Raw genomic sequence first — 23,863 nt, forward strand, 5'->3', positions numbered from 1 at the left:
GGGGTGGGGCGCCTGGGTGGCTCAGTCAGTTATGTTTCTGACACTTGATTTTCAGCTCAGGTCATGATCCCACAGTTCATTATCGAGCTCCGCATCAGGCTCTCTGCTTGGGATTCTCCCTCTCCCCCTCTCTCTCCCCCTCCGTCCCTCAAAATAAATGAATAAACTTTAAAAAAAAAAGAATCAGATAATTGGAGTGGGTATGAGGATAAAAAGGAATAAAGAAATATACAAAAGAAATGAGACTAGCCTGAAACACCCTGTGTTTACCTTTCGCTCCTCCCTGCCTGCCCTCGCCCCAGGCGGATTCCTCAGGGGTAATTGCAGGGCACACGGTCCCACGACAGTTTAATTTATCCTTCACACTTTATTTTTCGTGACTGCATAATATTCCAGCCAGAATTTAAAATCATAATTTATTATTGAGAATTGAGGTTATTGCTATGTTTCCCCCAGTAGCAGCGACTGTGTAAACTGGTCAGGACAGTGTTTCTCCAGAAGCGGCCCCCCACACCCCACAGGGTGCTTTACAACTTTTGTGGGCTCCTTCCTCCAATAACAAAAGAGTAAAAATATTTTTTTTTTTACCTCATCGGTACAAAGGCGAATACAATCCAGAGTGGACTCATAATTATATACTTATTATTAGTCTGTTCATTTTTTTTTCTGAATTCGAAAGCAATTAGAATTAATTTTTATAGACCACTAACCTTCTGGATAAGTTTTCCCTGTCCCATGAGTTAGACACTAAGTCAGAGGCCCAGGGTGGACTAGAACCCAGGCCTCAGCTAGGCAGGCTGGTTCTGTGGTGTAAGTAACCCCATGGCCAATTTTAAGCCGTTGATACGACATCACTGAAGAGAAGCTGGGAAGAGATACAGAGGAGCTCACCATTGCCTATTTCCATTATAGAGATACAATAGTAGTAAACAACTCCAAGAACATACATGCTAGAGAAAGGTAGTAAAATAATTTGCAAGTGATGAATTTTGAGTATTAATTACCTTTGCTTTATTTTTAAAAAAAATTTTTTTTCCAACGTTTATTTATTTTTGGGACAGAGAGAGACAGAGCATGAACGGGGGAGGGGCAGAGAGAGAGGGAGACACAGAATCGGAAACAGGCTCCAGGCTCTGAGCCATCAGCCCAGAGCCTGACGCGGGGCTCGAACTCACGGACCGCGAGATCGTGACCTGGCTGAAGTCGGACGCTTAACCGACTGCGCCACCCAGGCACCCCTAATTACCTTTGCTTTAATATAACCTATTTATTTACAAGTTTTTCTAATTTAATGTGTAATCGTGGCTGTTTGTCAACGGGCTTGCAAACATTTCTGAAATTTTAACAATCAGCTCTTGCAAACTGGCACGAACTGGCTCCAGCCTGCCGCTCGCTGAGGGACCTATAGCAGGTGGTCTTCCGGACCGAGGCCGGGACAGTGACAGACTACATTTCCCAGAGGCCTCCTCTCCCAGAACCTGTCCTCAGCTTCTGAAAGCTGTTACCATGGAGATGGGCTAACAGATGGTGCAGGCTGTTCTCAGAGGGGTGAGGAGGGAGCCCAGGACCTGAGGTAGCTGGTGGCAGGGTAAGAAGTAGGGTGGTGGTGGGAGGGGGCTTTTTCTGCTTGGGGGGCTTCCAGCCCTGATCTTTCTGGGGAAGGGGTGTGTCTGTGTGTGTGTGTGTGTGTGTGTGTGTGTGTAGGCTGCTGCCAGGGACGGGTGCAGAAAAGGGCCTGCGAGGGTTGGGGAGGGCCTCTGGGCAGGGACTGCCCTCCCCACACTGGGCTGTAGCTGAGGAGGCAGTCTGGTTTGGGGAGTATTTAGCTCAGCTCCACCTCTGATAAAGGTGTTCTGTGACCTTGGGCTCAGGGCCCATCTCAGTGCCTGTCACAGTTGTAACCCTCTGCAGCCCACAGATACCTTGGCCTTATCCCCATTTCTATCTTTACTTACCTCTCCCACTCCCCCCGTCTCATCCCTTCTAGAACTTTCCCATCTCAGTAGACCCTTAAGTGCCTGGCTTTCAAAGCCAGAAATATATGGCTTCTAACCCCAGATCTGCTACTTACTAGCTCTGTGACCTTAGGCACTGCACTTAACCTCTCTAGGACTCAATTTTTTCATCTGCAAAGTGGGTATCATAGCACTGTCTGCTTCTTAGAGTCCGTAATGGAAAAACTCAATTCAGTGTCCTATATCCTGTGTTTCTCCTTTACTACTTACATGGGACACTTCACCCCTGACACTTCTGGTCACCAAATGTGTGACTCACCAAGCAATTCTCTGTGATCTGGGTGTCCTACAACGTAACTCAATTCTGACACTATCTACCTGGAGATAGAATCAGACCCCACAGATTCAGGGCTAAGGCCCACAAGATGGCCCGTCCACCTCAGACACCGATCTCAAGTAGTAGGTCCCTAGGTTTACCCACAACTTCTGTCTCCCTTGGTTACAAATTGGAGGTTGGTGCCCATGACGCCTTCCTCAGGTTTGATTAATTTGCTCAAATGGCTCACAGAACTCAGGGAAACACTTACTTGCATTCATCAGTTTATTGAAGGATCCAAAAAGGATACAGATGAGTAGCTAGATGAAGAGGTAATAGGGTGAGGTCCGGAAGGGACCTAGGCACAGGAGCTTCCGTCCCTGTGGGGGTGGTGGTGTCATATAGGTGGATAGGTTCACCCACCTGGCAACTCTCCAAACCCCCTCCGGCTGGTATTTTATGGAGGCTTCCTCATTTAGCACCATCAATTATTAACTTCATTTCCAAACCGCTCTCCTCTCTTTAGAGAAGTGGGGGGTCGTGGGGCTGAATATTCTGAGCTTCTAAGCATAGCATGGCCTTCGCGGCGACCAGCCCCATCCACAGCCCACCCAGAGTCCCCTCGTCAGAACAAAAGATGCTCCCTCTGCTCTCATCACTCAGAAAATTCCAAGCGTTTCTGGAGCTCTGTGCCAGGAACTGAGGCACAGACCAATACATATTTTCTGGGATCTCACTGACTCATTGCAGGATGTGTGGGATTATCTCTGGGAAGCCCTTAGCACGGTGCCTGGCACACAGTAGGTATCGGGTACACAGTAAGCACCTAGTGATGGTTATTACTGTCCTCCCTGTGGAGGAATACTCTCGCGCCCAAGGGGCAAACAGATCTGAGCATTGGGCTGTGCTGCGGGGCTGGCAGGCACAGTGGGAGGTTTGCCTGCAGAGAACTGGGGTCCTGAGTGAGCCTGCTAGACACAGGCCTCCACCGTGATGTCGGCCACCTGGGCCTCAAGTGGGCTGACCTCCAGTAACAGGTGCATTACTGGGTCCTGAGTCCTACAGAATGTCAGCATGGGACAGAAAACATATGTCTCTCCTTTCATGTTGCAGAAGGGGAAAACGAGGCCTAGAAACGGGCAGGGAGTGGCCCAAGGCCCCAGCAGAAACTGATGGCACAGCCAAGTTCTCCGTTTAGCCAGGCTGGCGGTCAGTTTGCCTCCCCAAGGAGCTGAGGCTCCAGATAGGGATTGGAGTGGGGAGGTGGGCCCAGCCTTTACCTCCTGGTCCCTTTTGACCCCCCCTGGATCCTGGCTCCACCCAAATCTGGGGAGACCCTGCTCTTTTCTCCCCTGTTCCCACTCCACCACACCCTGGGCATTGGGTTGGTTTCCCTCCCCTCTGGACCTTTGCCCTGTGTGCCATAAAGAAACGGGACGTTTGAGGTAGAGCACTGCAAATACCAAAGACTGGAGATGGAGTCAGGAGGCAGGAGGCCATTGGATCAGCTGGGCTGGTGTAATAGGAACCCGACATGGCCACTTCCATAAGCAGAGCCTGGATTTTCTCACATGACGGGAAGTCTGGAGGTGGCACTCAGGGCCGCCAGGGTTCCGTTTGGGACCCCAGATCCCCCTGTCTCTCCACTCTGCTGTCCTTAGCAGGCAGCTTTGGTCCTCATGTGTGGTCATCTCACGATCAGGCATTGGCTGTCCCACCTCCTGCTTTATGCAGGAAGAAGAGAAGGGCAAACAGTCCGTGCCATCTGGGCCCTGCACTTTACCATCCGACAACTTGGACTCACATCTCAGTGGCCAGAACCAGGTTCACATCGCCGAGGCCACCCCCAGCTGCAAGTGAGGCCGGGAACTGAACATTTCAAACCGAGCACATTGCTGCCACCAGTGAAATTGGGGTTCTGCCATATATGGAAGAGGGGACTGGATCTTTGGGGAGGCAACTAGTGGTCCACTACAGTGAGGCTTTGCCTTGTGGCTGCGGGTAAGGGCTTCCCTAGGGCACATGAGCACAAATGTCATCTCAATGTGGCTCCCCAAAAGACCTCCATCCTGTGGGCTGACAAAGGGCTTGGCCCGGAGAGTACAGGCTATGTCACACCCCACATACCTGCCCCCTGGCCGGGTGCCCTGCCCTTGCCTTCTCTGTGCCTCAACTCCGAATTTGGTGATGTTACTTTTTTTTCCTTCCTTCTTCCTCCTTTCATCATATTCCATATCACCTTACTGTTATGAATAATTTTCCAATTCACTTGTCCGAGTTAATAAGTCTATCTTAATAGGAAACTTCATAATACCATTGTAACCCCTATGGTATTAGTGTTGCTTGCCATAAAGAGAAGGTACTTTCAGAAGAAAGAAAGAAAGAAAGAAAGAAAGAAAGAAAGAAAGAAGAAAGGGAAGGAAGGAAGGAAGGAAGGAAGGAAGGAAGGAAAAAGAAAAGGAAGGAAGGAAGGGAGAGAGAAAGAAAGAATGGAGGGAGGAGGGAAGGAGGGATGGAGGGAAGGTTGGCAAGCAGCATTAGTAAGTTTGGACCAGGACCTACTCTGGCCTTGACAATAGCTTTCAACCTGTGGCCTGCTGTGTCTTTGTTTTTTTTTTTTAATTTTTTTTTTTCAACGTTTATTTATTTTTGGGACAGAGAGACAGAGCATGAACGGGGGAGGGGCAGAGAGAGAGGGAGACACAGAATCAGAAACAGGCTCCAGGCTCTGAGCCATCAGCCCAGAGCCCGACGCGGGGCTCGAACTCACGGACCGCGAGATTGTGACCTGGCTGAAGTCGGACGCTTAACCGACTGCGCCACCCAGGCGCCCCTGTGTCTTTGTTTTTAAGAGAGGTCTGCACATGTCAGAAAGGTGTTACAGGCATGCCAGCACCAAGCAAGACTCTCCCCAATAGAAGAGAAGTTTAAGAGGGGCTCGCTTGTCCCCCCTCTAAACCACCTCCCAGAGACACAGGTGGTCTTGGTGGCCGAAGTGGGCCATTCTGAGTGCATTTATCCCTCCCACAGACATTCCGCCTCTAGGCAGCCAGAGACGTGCCAGGATGGAGGTCCTGAAGGAGAAAGTGGAGGAGGAGGAGGAGGCCGAGCGGGAGGAGGCGGCCGTGCGGGCTGAGAGGGGCGAGAAGGTGGTGAGGCCGATGGAGGTGCGGAGGGAGGAAGCCCCCATGACACAGGAGATGCTCAGAGACCTGGAGAAGAAGCTGTCAGACATTGAGATGGCCATCCCGGAGAAGCTCTCGTGCGTGCCAGGGTGGGGGTTTTGGGCCTGGCGGCCCTGATGAGGGTCAGACCAGGGCTGGGTGAGAGAAGAGCCAGACAGAACGGTGGCCCTAGGGCTGGGAGGCAGGACCGGACATAGAGGGAGGCAGATATGAAGGAGGGCTCTGCTTTCAATCGGCCTGGTCCAAGTCCCCTCTCTTCCCCTCACTAGCCGTGTGACCCTGGGTGAGTCATTCAACCTCTGTGCCTCCGTTCCCGTTTCTATTTAAAAGTGCACAGGATGATGATGCTTCTAGGCAGCTGTGAGGATTAAATGAGGAAAGGATAGAGCCAACGGCAGCTAAGGTGGGTTGATGGTTCCCTGTGTGCCAGGCGTAGCCTCACACGGACTAATGCCACCCCTCTTACGGGCACAGGACCTTTACCAAGGACACTATCGCCATCTCCAAGCTACCCCTCTCCTACCAAAGCAACACGCTCAAGGAGGAACACTTGCTGCAGGTGGCGGACAGCTTCTCCCGCCAGTACAGCCACCTGTGCCCAGACCGCGTGCCCCTCTTCCTGCACCCACTGAACGAGTGCGAAGTGCCCGTAAGCCGGGTCGTGGAGGGTAGGGCAAGGGCTGGAGAGCAGAGGGTGGAGGGAGGTGGGCCAAAGCTCATGGGTCAGAGTTTATATCCGGAGATAGCATAAATCCAAATGCCAGCAGACCTCAGCAGGGTCGATGTGAATCACCCCTGGGGGCCTTTGGGGGCTTGGAGACCCCACGCCAGCTACGGGACAGCTAGACACCTGGTGCAGTCTCCAGCCCCGGACCCCAGCTCTGTCCAGGGAAGGGCAGAGAAATAAGATGAGATAGACTGGGACCCAAGCCCTGGCCTCCTTCCCTCCAGCCCTGTAACCCAAGCACGTCCTGAGTGTCTCTGGGCCTCAGTTTCCCCCATCTCTAGGTAGAATGGCATAGGATGAATGCAAAGGTTGCAAAACAGCAGCTCACAGGCTGATAGGGACCCACAGACTGTTTTATTTGGTCCACATGGTAATTTTTAACATTGGTATTAGCTGCCAGCATTTGAAACTCAGTGATTCCCATACGGGTCCCAGCTCCCGCTTCTCTTGATCTGGTAACCCCAGGTGTGCATTTCCCCTGGAGCAATCAGCGGGCCTGCACGGGTGGGGCCATGTGACATCCTATGCTGGCGGGCCTTCTTCGAATCTGCAGGGAGACCACGGAGGACTGGGCCATGGGCCCTGGGGTGACAGCAGCCCCTCAAAGGGGTAGCACTAGCTCCCTCGCACTGGGTGGTGGTCAAGAGCCAGACAGGCCAGATCTGCTACTGACTGTGAACCTGAACAAGTCAGCTCACCTCTCAGAGCCTCAGTTTCCCCATCTGCCACTGGGCCTGACTTACAGGGTTGTTGGGGGGATCGGGAGGTGGTGCCTGGTCTGGCAGCACTCAGCAGAGCACAAGCTTATTTGGCATCTGGGCTGGAGGGGCAGAGGCCTAGAGAGCCTCCCCACCCAGGGCTCTGGCTTGCTGGGAGTGCTGGCCTCCCCCCACCAACCCCCAGGTAGAAAGCCCTCCGGGGGTCTGTGGTCTCTCCCCTTGCAGAAGTTCGTGAGCACAACCATCCGACCCACACTGATGCCCTACCCTGAGCTCTACAACTGGGACAGCTGTGCCCAGTTCGTCTCAGACTTTCTCTCCATGGTGCCCCTGCCGGACCCCCTCAAGCCGGTAAGCCACACTTGGCTGCATCCTTAGGCCCATGGGACCTAGGAGGGAAAGCCAGGGATATGGCGAAGGAGGCTCAGTGAGGTTCACACCACAGGCCATACTGCATCTGGTCTGAGCCCCTCAGAGACCCCTCTAGGGTGGGGTGGGGAAATGGGCCCAGAGAGGGAGGGCCACTTGCCTGAGGTCACACAGCAAGCCTGGTCTCCTGGCTCCTACCTCTTTGCCTCCTTTGCCTCCTTCTGCCTTCAGAGTCTTCCTCTCACGACTTGAGGAGGTGAGAAAAGGAGAGAGGGGAGGGCCTTGCTGGTTGTGACCCCCAGCCTCATCTTTGGGCTTCTGTCTAGCTCAATGTGTTTCCCACTGATCATGGAGGGAGACAGGGAGAGAGGGATAGATGCACAGGGAGAGGGGAGAAAGGCAAGATCCTTCGATCAGAAGAAGTGAGGACAACTTTGGATAAAACCGTAAAACGACCAATCAGAGAGCATTAGACCAGAAGCTTCTAACTAGTCCAGATGGTCTTTCCTATCAGGAAGTCCACAGCCACTTAAAATTATAGGCAAATGTGGATTGCAGTTTCTACACATGGTTCGAGGTTTCCATCCCATTCTCGGTAGGCTCTTCGGCCTGACAAAGGGGAGGAGCCTGGGGTGGGGAGGGGTCCCGCATGCGCATTGGCCCTAACACCAGGCTGCTGGCCTGTGGGAGGACAGGTAGGGGTGCTGCGGGGCGGCTGCGCTGACTAGCCCTCTGCGGCCAGCCCTCCCACCTGTACTCCCCGACCACGGTGCTCAAGTACCAGGAGGGGAATTGCTTCGACTTCAGCACGCTGCTCTGCTCCATGCTCCTCGGCGCTGGCTACGACGCCTACTGTGTCAACGGCTACGGCTCACAGGACATGTGTCAAATGGACCTGACGCGGGACGTGTGCCCGCTCACCGTGAAGCACCAGGAGGTACGGGGGCTCGTGCTGCCCCGGGCATCCCGCAAGGCGTGCCATTGGTGACGCAGCGCGTCCCCTCCCTTCCTGCCCCTTCCCCGGCTCCACAAGCAGCCCCCCGCTGCCCCGGACTTCATTCACGCTGCCGGTGTGTCTGTCCTGGTGTGTCTGTCCCGGTGTCTCAGCACACACAGCCCGGCTCCCCGAATCGCTGTCCTCCTTCCCTTGTCCTAACTCACTTCCAAGCGGCTGTTCCCCACCAGGTGAATTCTGTGACTGCCGCCAGCTTCCACCGGCTTCTAAAGTCAGTCTCTCCCAGATTTATCCTCCGTGTTTGATAAAAATCCCCCTAGCCGTTTTCATGTAAGGAAAAAAACAGACAAGTGGGCATTTAGTTCGCTCCCCTCCCCCCCACTCCGCCCCACTATTTCCTCCCAATTCAAAAGACCCCTTTTTAACAGCAAAAAAATTGTCACCAACTCTCCAGCAGGTGGTGGGTGTGTTTTTATATCTGTTGACATGACAGCTCCCAACTGGCCAGAGGCTGCTGTGAACACAAGAGACGCTCTGAAATGAATTTAATTTTAGGATTCCAAAAGCATCTCTGCATTTTGGGAAATAGCCACGGTACAGACAGAAAATGCTATTGGGGAACTGGATTGACTCCAGGGCTCTGTGATCAGAGTTAAGCCCCTGTGGGTGTCCGCAGCTCAGGACAGGGCATCGGGGGGCCTGGGGCCTCCAGCACTATGCATGTGCATCTGTGTCACACCTGAGCGAGCTCCCGGGGGCCCTGGGGCTGGTGCTCTGCTGGAGGGAGGCACCGGGTGAGAGTCTTGCTCTCGCAGGTCCACCTCCCCCAGGAAGATGGAGCGAAGGCCGCCTTGCCTTCCGCTTGGCTTCCGCAGGCCTGGGAGCCCACACTCGGGCCTCTTACCCCAGCCAAAATGTTAATAATTAAAGTGATAGAATAGCTACTAGATGCAGAGAACTTTCGGGTTTATAGACTGCTTTCACGTCCGTTGACGTGGCTTCCCCTCACAACAGCGCTGTGTGGTGGGTGCTATCTCTCCTATTTCACAGACGAGTATGTAGAGATGAACAGAGAGATGGACTAACGTGGCCGAAGCCACACGGCTGGTGAACGGAGACAGGGGCTGAGGCCCCACCTGGCTGATGGGCAGCTGCGGAGACTGGCCATTTTCCCTCTTCACTGTGGCAGGCCCCCTCCGCAGCCTCTGCGGTGTTCTCCCCTCGACACTGTGCTGACCACCTGGCACACTTTGTACACGTGTGCGTGCACGCATACAGGCTTTCTTCTCCTTCCTAGCCCAGAAGAGTCTTTAGGTCAACACGAGACACCCTCCAATGCCAGAATCTGGGAAGTCCGACTCCTGACAATTCTCCCGCTTTCTGGGTCAGATCCAGATCATAGCTAATAAGGGCAGTGGGGGGCGAAGGGGCGAAAATCTCATCTCCTGAGCTCTGCCACGCCTGGCACCTCCCATGGGCGTTTTCCTGTCTTTAGGTCTCAGAACAAGCCCGAGAGAAGGTTCTTATTCCCGTCCCATTCTACAGAAGAGCCTGAAGTCAGGGAATGGGAGCTGAGGCTCTTGCATTTAGGGCCAGAAAGCCTGGGGACTCCAGGAGCAGCTGTGACCTCCTGGTCAGTGGGGCGGGCGACGCAGGGCCACTGATCCTTCTCTCGTTGGGAGACAGGTGGTCCAGGAGGAAGAAAAGGTACCACCTAAGAAGTATGCCATTAAACCGCCCAGGGACTTGACCAGCAGGTTCCAGCAAGAGCAGGAGACAAAGAAGCAGGAGGAGATCAAAGCGGAGGAGGAGAGGCGGCTGAGGGAGGAGGAAGAGCGCCTCCTGGTGGGTCCGCGTCCTCAGCCCCTGCACTCAGTCCTCCGGGAGAGGCCGCTGGCAACTGTAAACCGACACAGATCCACACACCCGGGTCTGCATCCCCTCCTCCCGCCTCACCATCCCCCACATCAGTCCAGCCACGTGGGAAGCTCCCACTGGTGGTCAGCCAGCTTCTGCCACGGGTTTCTAATGTCAGAGTGCTCTGCTGCCTGGAGCCAGCCTTTCTGTGCCGGACTCTGGTGTCCTCCTTGTTCCAGACTCTTTCCCTACCTGTATATACTCCTCATCCATCCTCCCTGGTTCCCCATCATCCCAGGTCTGGATCCTCCCATCCATCCTCCCGGCTCTCCTTCCATGCATCCATGCATCCACACTCTCATCTCCCCGTCCCCCCCACTCTTTTCCTCCCTCCCTCCCATCCTTCGCTTCCATATAGTATCTACTAGCATCTCCTGTGGTCCAGGCACTGGGGATACAAAGAAGAAGAACATGACACAGTCACCCTTCTTCCAGAGGGAAGAAGACAAAGAGGCCACGCAGTACCCCTCCACCTTCCTTTGGATGATATCTCACCCAGAATCACAACGCAGAAAGCCAGTAAATCCCAGATACTTCGGGACTCCAAAGGGCCCAGTTTGTAAACTACAGATAAATCCAGACCGTCCCATTTTACAGATAAGAAAACAGGCTCAGAAGGGGGGTGATGTCCTCAAGGTCATGCAGTCGGCCAGTGCTGCCGTCAGGATCAGAAATTGGCTCGCCTGCTGGTTCCCCAGCCCTGGGGAGATGTTTGGGCCCCTGACACCCCCCTTCCCACCCCTTGGCCCATAGTCACCCACCTTTCCCGTGCAGGATGTGGAGAAAGCAAAGACTGACCCCCTGCATGGCCTACGTGTGCACTCCTGGGTCCTGGTGTTGTCGGGGAAGCGTGAGGTGCCTGAGAGTTTTTTTATCGACCCATTCACGGCACACAGCTACAGCACCCAGGACGACCACTTCCTGGGCATTGAGAGCCTCTGGAACCATAAGAACTACTGGGTCAACATGCAGGACTGTTGGAATTGCTGCAAGGTACTGGGGCCAGGGGGCGGGGGCGATGTGACAGGCACAGTCGGGCGGGGGTGGGGGGGTATGCTGGGGGAGTGACCTGTGGGGTGAGCTGGCCACACCGAGCTTCAGACTTTCCCCATTAGCTGAGTCCCCATAGCCCACTCCTTTGTCCATAAATAACCATTCTAATATTATTGTCTCTCTCTTGATTTGTGTATCCTTATAAAAAGTGGATTGTTGTTTATATGAGTGATTTTTTAACGTTTATTCATTTTTGAGAGATAGAGACAGAGTGTGAGTGGGGGAGGGGCAGAGAGAGGGAGACACAGAATCTGAAACAGACTCCAGGCTCTGAGCTGTCAGAACAGAGCCTGACGTGGGGCTGGAACTCACGAACTGCGAGATCCTGACCTGAGCTGAAGTCGTACGCTCAACCGACTGAGCCACCCAGGCGCCCCTATATGAGTGATTTTTTAAAACAATGTATTAAAGTGTAGAAGAATATACTCATGCAGAAAATATACTCATCCTAAATGTATAGTCCAACGAATTCCCATGAATGTGTGTGTAGATATGTATACAAACATACGTGTGTGTGTGTGTGTGTGTGTGTGTGTATAAAATTCAGTGCCACTTACGTAAGTTAAAAATACATGCACACGTTTGGGGGAGAGGGAGAGTCGTAACTGGACACAAAAGGACTTTCTGGAGTGTGGGCAATGTTCTATTTCTTAATCTGGGTGCAGGGAACCAGAGTGCATTCAGTTTCTAGAAATTCATTGTGCTGTACACAAATCAAATGAGACCCAGGCTCCAGGCTCCACATCCTGTGCTCTTTTGTTGTTTCCAAATTCCTCCATTTCCAACCAGGCCAGTTTCCCAAAGGTGGATCCTGGGCCCTTTGCCCCCTCTTCCAAGGTGACCCTGTCCAAGGGGACTGCTGTCACCCCTGTGGCAGATGGGCAGAATTGATGCACCTGTGCCCCAGTGCAAGTCACCCTGTGTGGAAGTCAGATGTTCTGAGATGGGGAAACTTCTGCCTTGATTGAAGTGAGGATCAGCCCAGCCCCGCTCCCGTCACCACGCTGGCCTCTCAGCCTGATTCCAGGCTTGGCTCTCACTGACTTCACAACGTTGTGGGGTAGATGTGCAGTAGATGCTTAGAATAGTCCCTGCCTGTGCAACAAATGTTAGCTATTGTTACTCTCATTTTACAGAAAGAGCTTCTACCCCACCACACAGATAGAGCAGCGCCCAGACTGCCCTCCCCCAGAGCCCAGTCTCCTAACTGCCATGGTGGTCAGTGCCCTCTAAAGGCTAATGGACCCTTAGAGGCTGCTTACAGTCCTCCTTCGCCCCCTCCCAGACTGGACTGAAGGTCCTCAGCCTCTCCCTCCCAGCATGCTCTGCACCAGTGCCAGGAGAAGGAAATCTGTGGCGGGGATAGCACAAGATGATGAGATGAGGTGGAGATGGAAGGGTGGTCTGGTGGAAAGCGAAGCCAGAGAGGCTGTACTGCATCACCAAGTGAGGCCATGAAGAAATAGATCATGACACTGGCTGTCACTTCTGCCAGGGGAGAGTGGGAGCGGCTGCTCTGTTCCTTTGGACGACCCTGAAATGACATTGAGAACAGAGAGCCACGCGAGGCACCCACACAGAAACTGCCTGGTGCAAACACATCCCAGGCTCACGGACGTGGTGGTTGTCCATTCATGTATGCTTTCTCTGTGGAAACAGAACTTTAAGTTAAAGTATCAGAACACCTAACTACTGCTTCTGGTTACCAAGGTGATGGAATGGAGGACGTGCTTTAAAGAAATACAAACATCTGTGTGGTTAGCTTCCTCTCCTCTAAGCCTTGACTATCCGCAGTCACTACTACATCTGCGGGCAGTTCTCTCCCTCCCTGCCCTCCACCATGTTCCTCGTTCCTCTCCCCCCACCTCCCAGCTAGAGCAGAGTAAGAGCCCCCCAGGACTCAGGGTGGTCTCAGATCAGAGCTGCCTTCGGGACAGCGTCATGTTGAAATCCTTTGTGGGAAGCTATTCTTAAGCCTTTGACCTCCCTCTGGGACACTGATTCTGGGGGTGTTGGGGTCAGGGGGTGCCATCCTGGGGAGGTAGATTGGGACATTGAGTGCCCCCATCTGCTGGGAGTTATCTGGCAGGTGAACCCAGGCTCAGGTAGGCTGGGCTGAAAAGGTGAGAGCCCCCCCCCCCCCCCATGGAGGAGAGATTCCCGCCTGCCTCCTCTATACAGTTCTGCGTGTGCCTGCCTGGTTCCTTTCTCCCTGGCACGGGTAGAAACCGTGAGTTGGCCCTTTCTCAAACCCACCATTTCCCCATCCGTAAAGTCTTGCTGGCCTGCATCTGCTCTGAACACCGCCTGGGACACCTCCTCCCCCGCCGACGCAGCAGGATAAGCCCCATATCCAGGACCGTACCAGGCCGGAGAGTGGCCCAGTCTCACAGAGACCAACAGCGGGATTGTCTTCGCAGGGAGATTGGACAGCGGGGCTGGCTTCAGTTTCCCTGTTGAAATGAGGAGGATGGGCGTGGCCTCTGAGAGGTGGCCTGGAACCGACATTCTGTTCCCCTGAGACCCTGGCCCAGGTCCCTCCTCTACTCCGGATACGGCTGTTCCCTGCTACCACGTGGAACGGGAGGGGGTGTGCTGGCGGTGGGGTGCACTCAGACGATCCTTCCCCCACCAGGACTTGGTCTTTGACCTGGGAGACCCTGTGAGATGGGAGTACCTGCTCTTGGGGACCGAGAAGTCTCACCTGTCCTTGACTGAGGAAGAGGAAGATGGGTTGAATGATGACGACGATGTGGAAAACCTGGTGAGTCTCAGCAGCGCGGGGCTGGGCAGTGGGACGGGGTCTTCACGCCCTGTCTTGCTTCAGGCCGACCTGACCCCTGTCCCCCACCACATGTATGTGTATTGGTGGGGAATGTTCCAGACAGACCAGTTATAGATCCCTCAAAGCAGAAGGGCCTGGACCCTGCTCTCATTTTACAGGTGGGCAAACTCGGGCCCAGGCAGGTCCACTGACTTGCCCGGGACACCCAGTGGGGTAGGGAAGGGCTGAGACCTGCATCCATGGCTCCTGCCCCACACACAGCCCGCCTTGGTCAGTGGTTGCCCTGCTTCTGTTAAGAGCATGTGCCCCGCAGTAGGGTGATGGGACCATGCCCACAAGCCCTGGCCTCACTTGCAGACCTTCCTGCATAGCCACCACGGTCCCCCTCACATGCTTCCAGGCCTTTCTCTGTCTGTCTAATCAGCCCATTGGCCTGGGGCCTTCCCCACAGCATCAACATCCCCTCTCCTATATCCTGGCCGGGGGCCTTCCAGGCAGGTCTCTGTGAGGACCCGTGCCTGGAGGTCAGGGGCCCAGAGGCCTTAGCTGTTGGCTGCGACACCTTGGCAAACTTCCCAGTCATGGAGAGCTTCATTTTCCCCATCTGTGTGTAAAATGGGGGAGTGGGGTCAGTTATAGTACCAGGTGTATCAGTTTGCTAGAAGTGCCATGACAAAGTGCCACACACTGGGGGGCTTGAACAACAGAAATTAATTTTCTCACGGTTCTGGAGGCTGGAAGTCCAAGATCAAGGTGTGGGCATGTTGACTTCTGCTGAAGCCTCTCTCCTTGACTTGCAAATGGCTGTCTTCTCTCTGGGTCCTCGCGCGGTCTTTCCTCTGTGTGTGTGTCTTAATCTCTTCTCACAAGGACCCAGTCACGTTGGATTAATGGCCTAGTTTTAATTTAACTACCTCTTTAAAGATCCTGTCTGCAAATGTAGCCACATCCTGAGGTACTGGTTTTGGGGCATGATTAGGGGAACACAGTTCAGCCCACCCCAGTAACATTCGAATGACCCTAAGTGCCAGGAGGCACTTGACCTGAACTAACTCGTCCACGTCTTTACAACCACCTGGTGAGGTGGGTGTTCGTATGATCCTTCATGATTATCATCATCCCATTTTACAGACAAGAAGACTTAACACAGGGGTGAAGTAATTTACCCAATGGTAAATGGCCTGTAAGTGACAGAGCTGGGGCTTGAACCTGGGATCTGACAGTCTGACTCCCAAGCTTGGGTTCTGAACAGTGACTCTATTCTACCTCTTGGGACTGCTCAGGGACAAAAGGAGACCATAGGTACGACGAACTTGTCTCATCGTCCTCATCTCTGGAGACCAGAGAGCCTCCGTTGGCCCCAAATCCTGGGACACAGGCGCCCCCTGCTGGCCTCCAGGGAGCACAGATTAGATGAACAAGAGGCAGAGGTGTGAGCCATGTTTGTGGGAGAACAGTTTTACATTGAGAAAATCTTATCCACATTTCTGTGGTTACCTAGCTTGAGAACCATTTGTGTAGACCAGTCCTTATTTTACAGATGGGGAAACTAAGGCTTGAAGAGGGGGAAAAAAAACAGTAGCTAGGCAGTGCCTCAGTGGTTTATGTACATTCTTTTTTTAGTAAATGTTTATTTATTTATCTATTTTGAGAGAGAGAAAGAGAGCATGAGCAGGGGAGGGGCAGAGACAGAGGGAGAGGGAGAGAACCCCAAGCAAGCTCTGAGCTGTCAGCACAGAGCCAGACTTGGGGCTTAATCCCAAGAACCGTGAGATCATGACCTGAACCGAAATCAAGAGTCAGACGCTTCGCCGACTTAGCCACCCAGGCGTCCCTGTATATTCTATCAGTTAGTCCTCCCACGGGGTCCAGTTAACAGTTAGGAAACAGGCTCATAGCAGTTAAGGGACTTACTTCCCCAGGACGCCAGGCTGGTGTCAGATGGAGGGTGGGGCTTGTGTCCACCTGACTCCAGAAGCCCCTTTCTTAAGGAAGGATGCGTAGCTGTTCCCGGTGCCCGTGCTGACTGACAGGAGGTGGGGCACGCAGGGCAGGGGATTCCTGCCCTAGCCAGGCTGTCAAGGGAGGGCTCCTGAGCCACCCCTCTTCCTCTCTACCTTGGGTCACGCCAGGTCAGAACCGTCCGTGACCTCTGGCTCCCCTGGGGGAGCTGATGGCCACTGTGGCTTGGCCCTGGGGGGCAAGACAGAGGCTCTGCCTCTAACTGCCACTCCAAGGCCCAGCCCTGACCAGAGCCTGCCCCCTCCACCCTCCCCCAACAGGGCAAGGAGGACGAGGATAAGAGTTTCGACATGCCGCCCTCATGGGTGGAGCAGATTGAGATCTCCCCAGAAGGTATATGCACGTATGTGTTCACCCACCTCCCCAGGACCCGTTCGGGGGGGGCCAGCCCCTCATTTCCACCCCTTCTGCCTTCTGTCGCACCCTCGTCCTTCCTTCCTGCTACATGCAGTAGCTCTGTGGCCGAGGGCCTGACACCTGGCATGCGGGAGGGGGCTCAGTTAAGCCGCGCTGGGTGACACAGGGTGGGTGATAAAGGACAGGGGACCAGGACGCAGTCATTCCCCTCCCGCACCCTCCCTGCCAGGAGGAGGCCAAGCATAGTACAGGTGGCACAGGGGAGTGGAGGTGTCAGGACCAGGAGGAGAAGGCAGAGAAAGCAGGAGGGCAGGGACACTCGTGTCCCATGCCGGCATCTACTGGGTGCTAAGGTGCCTGTCTGGGGGTGCCCAGACCCACGGTGAGGGCATGGGCTATTCTAATAGGTGGGAAGGGCTAGAGGGGGCTTCATGGGAACCAGGGGAGGAACACCCGGCCCAGCCTCCTGGCAGAGAGTGTTTCCAGCAGGGAGACCTCAAGGCCTGGCAGTGGGTGAGTGGTGTGGTAGGTCACAGCTCCCACGGCCAGGCTCAAACCTGAGAAGTCCCCCGGGGCAGAGCCACCCTGGTGACCACTTTCCTCCATCTCCCTGCAGTGGGCTGGGGGCCTGGAGTTAAGCAGACAGCACAGCGGACAGCGACTAGATGAGTGGCTGGGGAGGGGGGGAGGGTGGCCCTCCGGTCCCCCCCCCCCACCGCCCTGATCTGGGGAGGAGCGACCCCAGCCTATTCTGTTTCTGCAGCTTTCGAGACCCGCTGCCCAAATGGAAAGAAGGTGATCCAGTACAAGAGGGCGAAGCTGGAGAAGTGGGCCCCATATCTCAACAGCGACGGCCTCGTGTGCCGCCTCACCACCTACGAGGACTTGGAGTGTAAGGGGGGCAGCCCCGCCCGTGGGAGCAGGAGAGCCGGGGTCCCCATCCTGGTGTGTGACCTCGGGCACGTCGCTGCCACTCTCTCGGTGTGAGTGCGGGCCCTGCCGGCCTCTGTGCTGGGCAGGGTGGACGGAGGCCAGGGGAGCCGGCCTGGCTGCACCAAGCACCCATCGCGCCCCGCAGGTACCAAGACTTTGGAGATAAAGGAGTGGTTTCAGAATCGGGAGGACATGCTGGAGCTGAAGCACATAGACAAGAGCACAGGCCTGAATGTCGACTACTTCAAGCCAGGCCACCCCCAGGCTCTGCGTGGTGAGTGTCCGGCTGGGAGGCCGGGGTGGGGACGCTTCTCATTCCTGGAGCAGCCTCCATGTGGCTGGCCTGTGCTGGGAGGAGCCAGTACCCAGGCATCCGCAGGGCTCTTAGGCGGCAAGCAGTGTACTTCGCCTCTGCCTCCCTGAGCAAATCAGATGTGTGGGAGGTCAGGGGAAGTGCAGAAAATCCAAGGAAATGTGACAAATGTCCCTCCAGGAAAGTCAAAACCAGGGCGCGGGGCCCATTCTGTGGCTAGGCCTAGGACACAGTGGGGGGGGGGGGTGTCACATTTCCAAGGGGTCAGAATGCTGAGCAGTAAAACCAATGAATGTGCTCCGCAAGGACGATGCAGCAGGGGGCGGAGGTGTGGCCATGAGCCCCAGAGTCTGGGAAGTGAGGGAAGGACATGTGTTGGGAGAGAATCAACAGCCCTAACCCAAGACTCACAAAAGAAAAACACAGTGTCAATATACATCTTAAAAAAAATTATCAATCTCACTTGGTAGTTGAAGTGAAAAGAAAGAAAAGGAAGAAAGGAAGGAAGGAAATCCATAAGGGACCATCTTACGAGCCTCATGTTGGCAAAGATGAAGAAAATGGTCCTACTGGGTGTAAGCAAACACACTTGCCCCCTGTCACTGTTGGTAGGACAGAAAACTGGTGCAATGTCCCTGGAAAGCAGTTGGGCAAAATAATCAATAGTAGCTTCCAACGATGCTTTCTAAAAAATTTTTTTTAATGTTTTTTTAATTTATTTTTGAGGGAGAGAGAGAGAGACAGACAGAGCATGAGCAGGGGAGAGGGAGAGAGAGAGGGAGACACAGAATCCGAAGCAGGCTCCAGGCTCGGAGCTGTCAGTACAGAGCCCGACGCGGGGCTCGAACCCACGAGCGGCAAGATCACAGACCTGAGCCGAAGTAGGACGCTCAACTGACTGAGCCACCCAGGTGCCCCTCAACTATGTATGCTTTTTGACCAGCAGTGCTACTGCTGGTATTTGTCCTGAGCAAATAATGGGCAAGAATGAAAAATGCATGATGCAGATGTTCAACATGGTGTCGTTTATAATAACGAAAAGGACAGAGGCAACCTAAATACTCAGCAGTAGGGGGTTGGTTACAGAACTCGTGGTCATCCATGAGCATTCACGGGCATGCCTTGTCCCTGGGGTCTGGGGTTGGGTTCTCAAGCCAGTGGCCAGAGCTCCTGGTCTCACCCTGCTGATCTCCCGGACCCTGTCTCCCACTACAGTGCACTCGTACAAGTCTATGCAACCTGAAACGGACCGCATCATGGAGTTTTATGACAGAGCCCGTGTGGACGGCCTGGTAAAGCGGGAGGAGACATCGAAGACAATGACGGAGTACTACCGAGGACGGTCTGACTTCCTCTTCTATCGCCATGTCGGTTTTGGGGACAGGGTCAAGAAGTTGTCTCTGAACAGTGCAGAGTCAAACCCCCGGCCGATTGTGGTGAGCACTCACTGGGCCTGGGGATAGGGTGCCCACTCTCTCCGGCAGGCTGAGGTGACCCTGGGATGGGGACAGCTCTGACTCTGGAGCCACATCTTTCCCAAGTGCCCTCTCCTGTTTTGTGACCCTGAGGCTGTCAGATGCCAGGCTGTGCCCTCAGCCACTGGGCCATGGATGTGTTACTTCCTTACTATTATAAAAAGTGCACACTCGTGACCAAACATTTAGAAAATATGGAAAAATATAACAAGAAAAGGAAAAGTATCTCGGGATGGTATCTCTTAGATATTGCCATGTGTTGATAGGTTTGGTTTTGAGAGTCTAAGTCTAACTGAGGTGTGTGTGTGGTGTGTGTGTGTGCGAGGGAAGGTAGAATCCCTCATCACTCACTTAACATTAAATTCGCGCTTTTTCCTCTACATCATTACAAATTATTTGGCAACTGTGTTTAACGGCTGTATACCAAAGAGGCTCTTCCTGGAAGTAAGGGATGTTTAATGATAAAGCAGGGTGCTTGGAGAGATGGTGAGCTCCCCATCTCTGGAGGTGAGCAAATAGAATCCTGTGGAGAGAGCTAGAGAAGAAACGCCGCACCATACAGGGCTGAGGTGGCCGGGTGCTGAGAACCCACGGAGCCAGAGAGCCACTGTCTGGCTGGGAAGGACTGCTCCATATAAAGTCCCCAAAGCCCCCAAAGCCCAGTGTCCGATTGTCCTTTACTTCCACCCTCAGGGGTGTGCACAGAGAGCCCCTTCCCCACCTCCCATCCTATGATGATCTGGCCTCCCAGAAAATCACAGAGCGGTTTGCCCGCAACCCCGAGCAGCCTGCGGATGAGGATGTGGCGGAACGCGTGTTTCTGATCTCGGAGGAGCGCATCCAGCTGCGCTACCACTGCCGTGACGACCACATCACGGCCTCCAAGCGCGAGTTCCTGCGGCGCTCCGAGGTGGACAACAAGGGCAACAAGATCGTCATGACGCCCGACATGTGTATCAGCTTTGAGGTGGGCCTGGGCGCCGTGGCTGGCCCGGGTGGGCCGGGTGGGTGAGGAGAAGTTCCCGGGGCCCTCTGTGCCATCCCAACGACTTGGGGAAACTGGGATGGAAACTCATGGTTCCCAGCCCGGAAATTCATCTCTGCCCCTTGGGAAAATCAAGAGCTCCCATCTGGGGACCTTCGTCTTTGCAGCTCCTCTGAAAATCTGCCCTTTTTCCATCAAGAAAGGCAACCCAGCAGGCTACTCTCCTTACTCGTCCTCCCCCCCAGTCCTAGACCAAGCTGACCCCAGATCCCGGACCAACGCTGGAGTAGGAGAAGGTCCTACCACCTCTGAGGAGCTGGCTTTCCTCACTCTTCTGGCACATTCCTTAGTCCCTCTGAGCTTCCAGTTCACCTTCTTTTATAATCTATACTTTCATAGATGAAGAAGCTGAGGCCCAGAGAGGTCAAGCAAGTTGCTTGTTGTCACACAGCTAGAAGATGGCAAGGGAAGATTTGAACCCAAGCAGTCTGGCTCCAGAGTCTGCCCATGACCCTAGCCATTGCTGCTTCTCCCTGTCACTGTGGTTGTGGTTGTCCCAGCTGGAGCCCATGGAGCACACCAAGAAGCTTCTCTACCAGTATGAGGCCATGATGAAGCTGAAGAATGAGGAGAAGTTGTCCAGACATCAGGCCTGGGAGTCGGAGCTGGAGGTGGTCCCGTGGCGAGGGTGGGTGGGTGGGTGGGTGGGAGGAGGCAAGGGTAGAGGGTGTCTTATCCATGCCATCCCCCGCTTTCCAATTTAGGTGCTGGAGATCCTGAAGCTTCGAGAGGAGGAGGAGGAGGAGCACAGGCTGACCATCTCCATCTATGACACCAAGCGCAACGAGAAGAGCAAAGAGTATCGGGAGGCCATGGTGAGCCTCGTGTCCTGGCCCAGGCCCTGGCTTTTCCTGGACACCGCTGCCCCCCCAGGCCTCCGGGACAGTGAGGACAATCAGGGACTCTGCCAGGGAGCTCCTTATAGGGGACAAAGCTATTGACACCACTGTGGTCCTCCTTGCTGTTGAGCTGACCGTTTCTGTGATGAACACCAAAGGGTGCTCAGGATCCAGAAGGTCTCCCCCCACCTCCAGGGGCTGTGGCCAAGCCAAGGCCCTCCGCCACATGGGAAAATAATGGAAACCGTGTACCCACCTCCACCCAGGGCTCCCCTCAAGGTCAGGACCTGGGCCGGTAGCCCCAGGGAGCTCACTCTGGCCACAGGCCCGAGTTCTCGGGCACCTGCCGCAAAGGACTTTCGGGTGATACCCTCGGGTTGCAAGGCCCAGCTGGGTTTTCAAGGCCAGCTTCTAAATCTCCTTCACCCACCAAGTGTGGAGGTTTCTAAAAATAGTTTGGGGTTGTCGAGGCAGGACAGGGCATTAGACCACTCACTGGTTCTCAGCCGATACAGGCTAGAAGACCGCGGGTGAGAGAGAAAAAGAAGGGAGTTATTGACAGTTTTTGATTTACCGTTACTATGATCACCATTTATTACCATTTATTGAACAAGCATCGGCTGAGCGTTGGTTATTTGCCAGGGCTCAGGCAGAGAGATGTGAATTCAGGTATGCAGAGTTGGCTGTTACCGACTATGACCACTGCTACGAGGGCCGGCACGAAGAGCCCCTCCGCGGGCTCCGTCCCAGTGGCACCTGGCCCTGGGATCTGGATTTAAGGCCTAGTTTTGTGTTGTCACATGTTAATGCAGAGCTGGTCGGGAGGTCTCTGCGGCTCCTGCTCGTCCAGCTGACCCTCCCCCCCCCCCCGCCACAGGAGCGCGTGATGCACGAGGAACACCTGCGGCAGGTGGAGGCCCCGCTGGACTATCTGGCCCCCTTCCTGGCACAGCTCCCGCCGAGTGAGAAGATGACACGTTGGCAGGCCATGCGTGTCAAGGACGAGTGCCTCAGTGACTTTAAGCAGCGGCTCATCGACAAGGCCAACCTCATCCAGGCCCGGTTCGAGAAGGTGCGGCCAGGGCCTGGGCAGGGGAGGGAACCTCGGCATCCTCGTCCAGAAAATGGACCCGGGGCTGTCTGCTCGCCATCTCCACACTTTTGAGGGAGCGGTGAGGGGGAATGAGTCAATCAGTGCTTTGAATTTTCCAGAAGACCGAGTTGTCCTTCCTCGTTGTTTGCTGGGTGGAAGCGGGGAGGGAGGGGTGGAGGGGTGGAGGGGTGGGGGGTGGATGGAGGGGTGGTACATTATAACAACCCCTAGTCCTCGCTGCATTTCATATTCAGCTACGTGCCATGTAGTTTCCATGCATTATCTCCTTTAACCTGCACACAATGCTCTCTGGTGTGTGCAAGGGTATACAGTGCCCTTCATTCTGCAGACAAGGAATTGGAAGCTCTGAAAATATTGGAAACTTGTTCACCAGGCTCTCAGTCTTGAGGCCTGCTCCTCATGAACACGACACCTCTCTAAATGTGACCCCCCCACTGGCTCCCACGCAAGACATTGTGTGGCCCCTGCCTCTGCCGCTCTGGCTTCTGTGGATGGTGGTAGCAAGGCCGGCCCTCATCGACTCCTCTGCTCTCTGCTCCCCATGCCCGCAGGAGACCCAGGAGCTGCAGAAGAAGCAGCAGTGGTACCAGGAGAACCAGGTGACCCTGACGGTCGAGGACGAGGACTTGTACCTGAGTTACTGCTCTCAGGCCATGTTCCGCATCCGCATCCTGGAGCAGCGGCTCAACCGGTGAGGGACGGGGGAGCTGGACAGGACCCTTAGGAGGCTGGAGCAGAGCGTTGTGAACCCTCACCACCTCCTGTTCCTGCCTCTGATTTCAGGCACAAGGAGCTGGCCCCGCTGAAGTACTTGGCTCTGGAGGAAAAGCTCTACAAGGACCCACGCCTGGTGGAGTTCATGAAAGTCTTTGTTTGATGCCCGCCATGGGGCCTTGGCCAAAGCTGCCAGGGCAAGAAACCTCCCCCCACAGCCTGGCCCCTGTGCCCCCCACACCCGGAAAATGACAGTCCACTTGGGCGACCTCACTGCCACACCGCCTCGCTGTGGCCCTGTCTGTTCCTGCTTCTCATGACCTTCCTGTAAATAAACACACTTAGAATTTGCTGCTTGCACCTCATGTTTAGTCTTTATAGCCTAGGGGCCACCACCTGCCCACTCACCTTGGCCACCTTCTTTATTTGCTTCCTGTCCGTCTTCCCATTGGAATGTCGAGTCTTTGCAGCACCTCTGCAGATGGTCCCACAGCCACCTTCAAACAACTGGTTAGATCTCAATGTGGCTAGGGTGGCCCAGCTGACAATGTGGGAATGGCAAAGCCAAGGTGCATGCTCCAGGACCTGGGGGCTCCATATTAGACTGCCAGGAACAGCCCCCAGCTCCTCTTCTTACCAACTACTATTTAGCCATCTGTGAAATGGGATGGCGTTGTTGTCTTCCATAACACTTGTAAATCAGAGGGCTGGAAACGGCACTTAGAAAGCACTCAATGTTAGCTTAAAAAGTGGCCAAGAAACACATGAAAGTGTCAAATTCATTAGTCATCAGGGATATGAAATGCCACCGCAAACCCACCAGTATATATGCCATGAATACGTGTCAGGAGGATAAGAAGCAAATGGAACTCTCCCGTAGCTTTCCCAGTGGAAGGGTCAATCTGTACAACCACTTTGGAAAACTGGAGGTATCTAGGACTAAGCTTTGGCCCAACAATTCTGCTCCTAGGTTCCACTCCATCCACCCATCTACCCATCCATCCACGCTCCCCCATCCATCTATTCACCCGCTCATCCAATGAACAAGAATGATGAACAACTCAACCAAG

The 23,863-nt window shown here is 54.4% G+C and overlaps 1 protein-coding gene across 1 annotated transcript; it reads left to right on the plus strand.

Annotated features, from left to right (window-relative positions):
* The first annotated feature begins 5,336 nt into the window (after positions 1-5,336).
* Positions 5,337-22,956, plus strand: DRC7 (dynein regulatory complex subunit 7). The gene is made up of 17 exons (XM_047077437.1): positions 5,337-5,533; positions 5,931-6,105; positions 7,128-7,253; positions 8,014-8,208; positions 9,913-10,071; positions 10,918-11,136; positions 13,832-13,960; positions 16,264-16,336; positions 17,124-17,252; positions 17,439-17,567; positions 18,822-19,042; positions 19,833-20,048; positions 20,627-20,737; positions 20,831-20,941; positions 21,843-22,037; positions 22,631-22,770; positions 22,863-22,956. The coding sequence occupies exons 1-17, from the start codon at positions 5,337-5,339 to the stop codon at positions 22,954-22,956; spliced, it is 2,619 nt and encodes an 872-aa protein (XP_046933393.1).
* Positions 22,957-23,863: the final 907 nt, after the last annotated feature.

This window comes from Lynx rufus, unplaced genomic scaffold (genome assembly GCF_022079265.1).
Source record: "Lynx rufus isolate CCGP_SWC_20201006 ecotype Redwood Valley unplaced genomic scaffold, mLynRuf1.p SCAF_16, whole genome shotgun sequence".
In the NCBI taxonomy this organism is placed as follows: domain Eukaryota; kingdom Metazoa; phylum Chordata; class Mammalia; order Carnivora; family Felidae; genus Lynx; species Lynx rufus.

What these genes read in the sequence shown, in the direction of transcription:
- DRC7 (XM_047077437.1), top strand. Translation starts at nt 5,337, where the DNA reads ATGGAGGTCCTGAAGGAGAAAGTGGAGGAGGAGGAGGAGGCCGAGCGG. An exon ending in CAAACCCCCGGCCGATTGTG is followed by an intron (nt 19,043 to 19,832) that starts GTGAGCACTCAC and finishes CTGGCCTCCCAG; the next exon opens with AAAATCACAGAGCGGTTTGC. An exon ending in ACATGTGTATCAGCTTTGAG is followed by an intron (nt 20,049 to 20,626) that starts GTGGGCCTGGGC and finishes TGGTTGTCCCAG; the next exon opens with CTGGAGCCCATGGAGCACAC.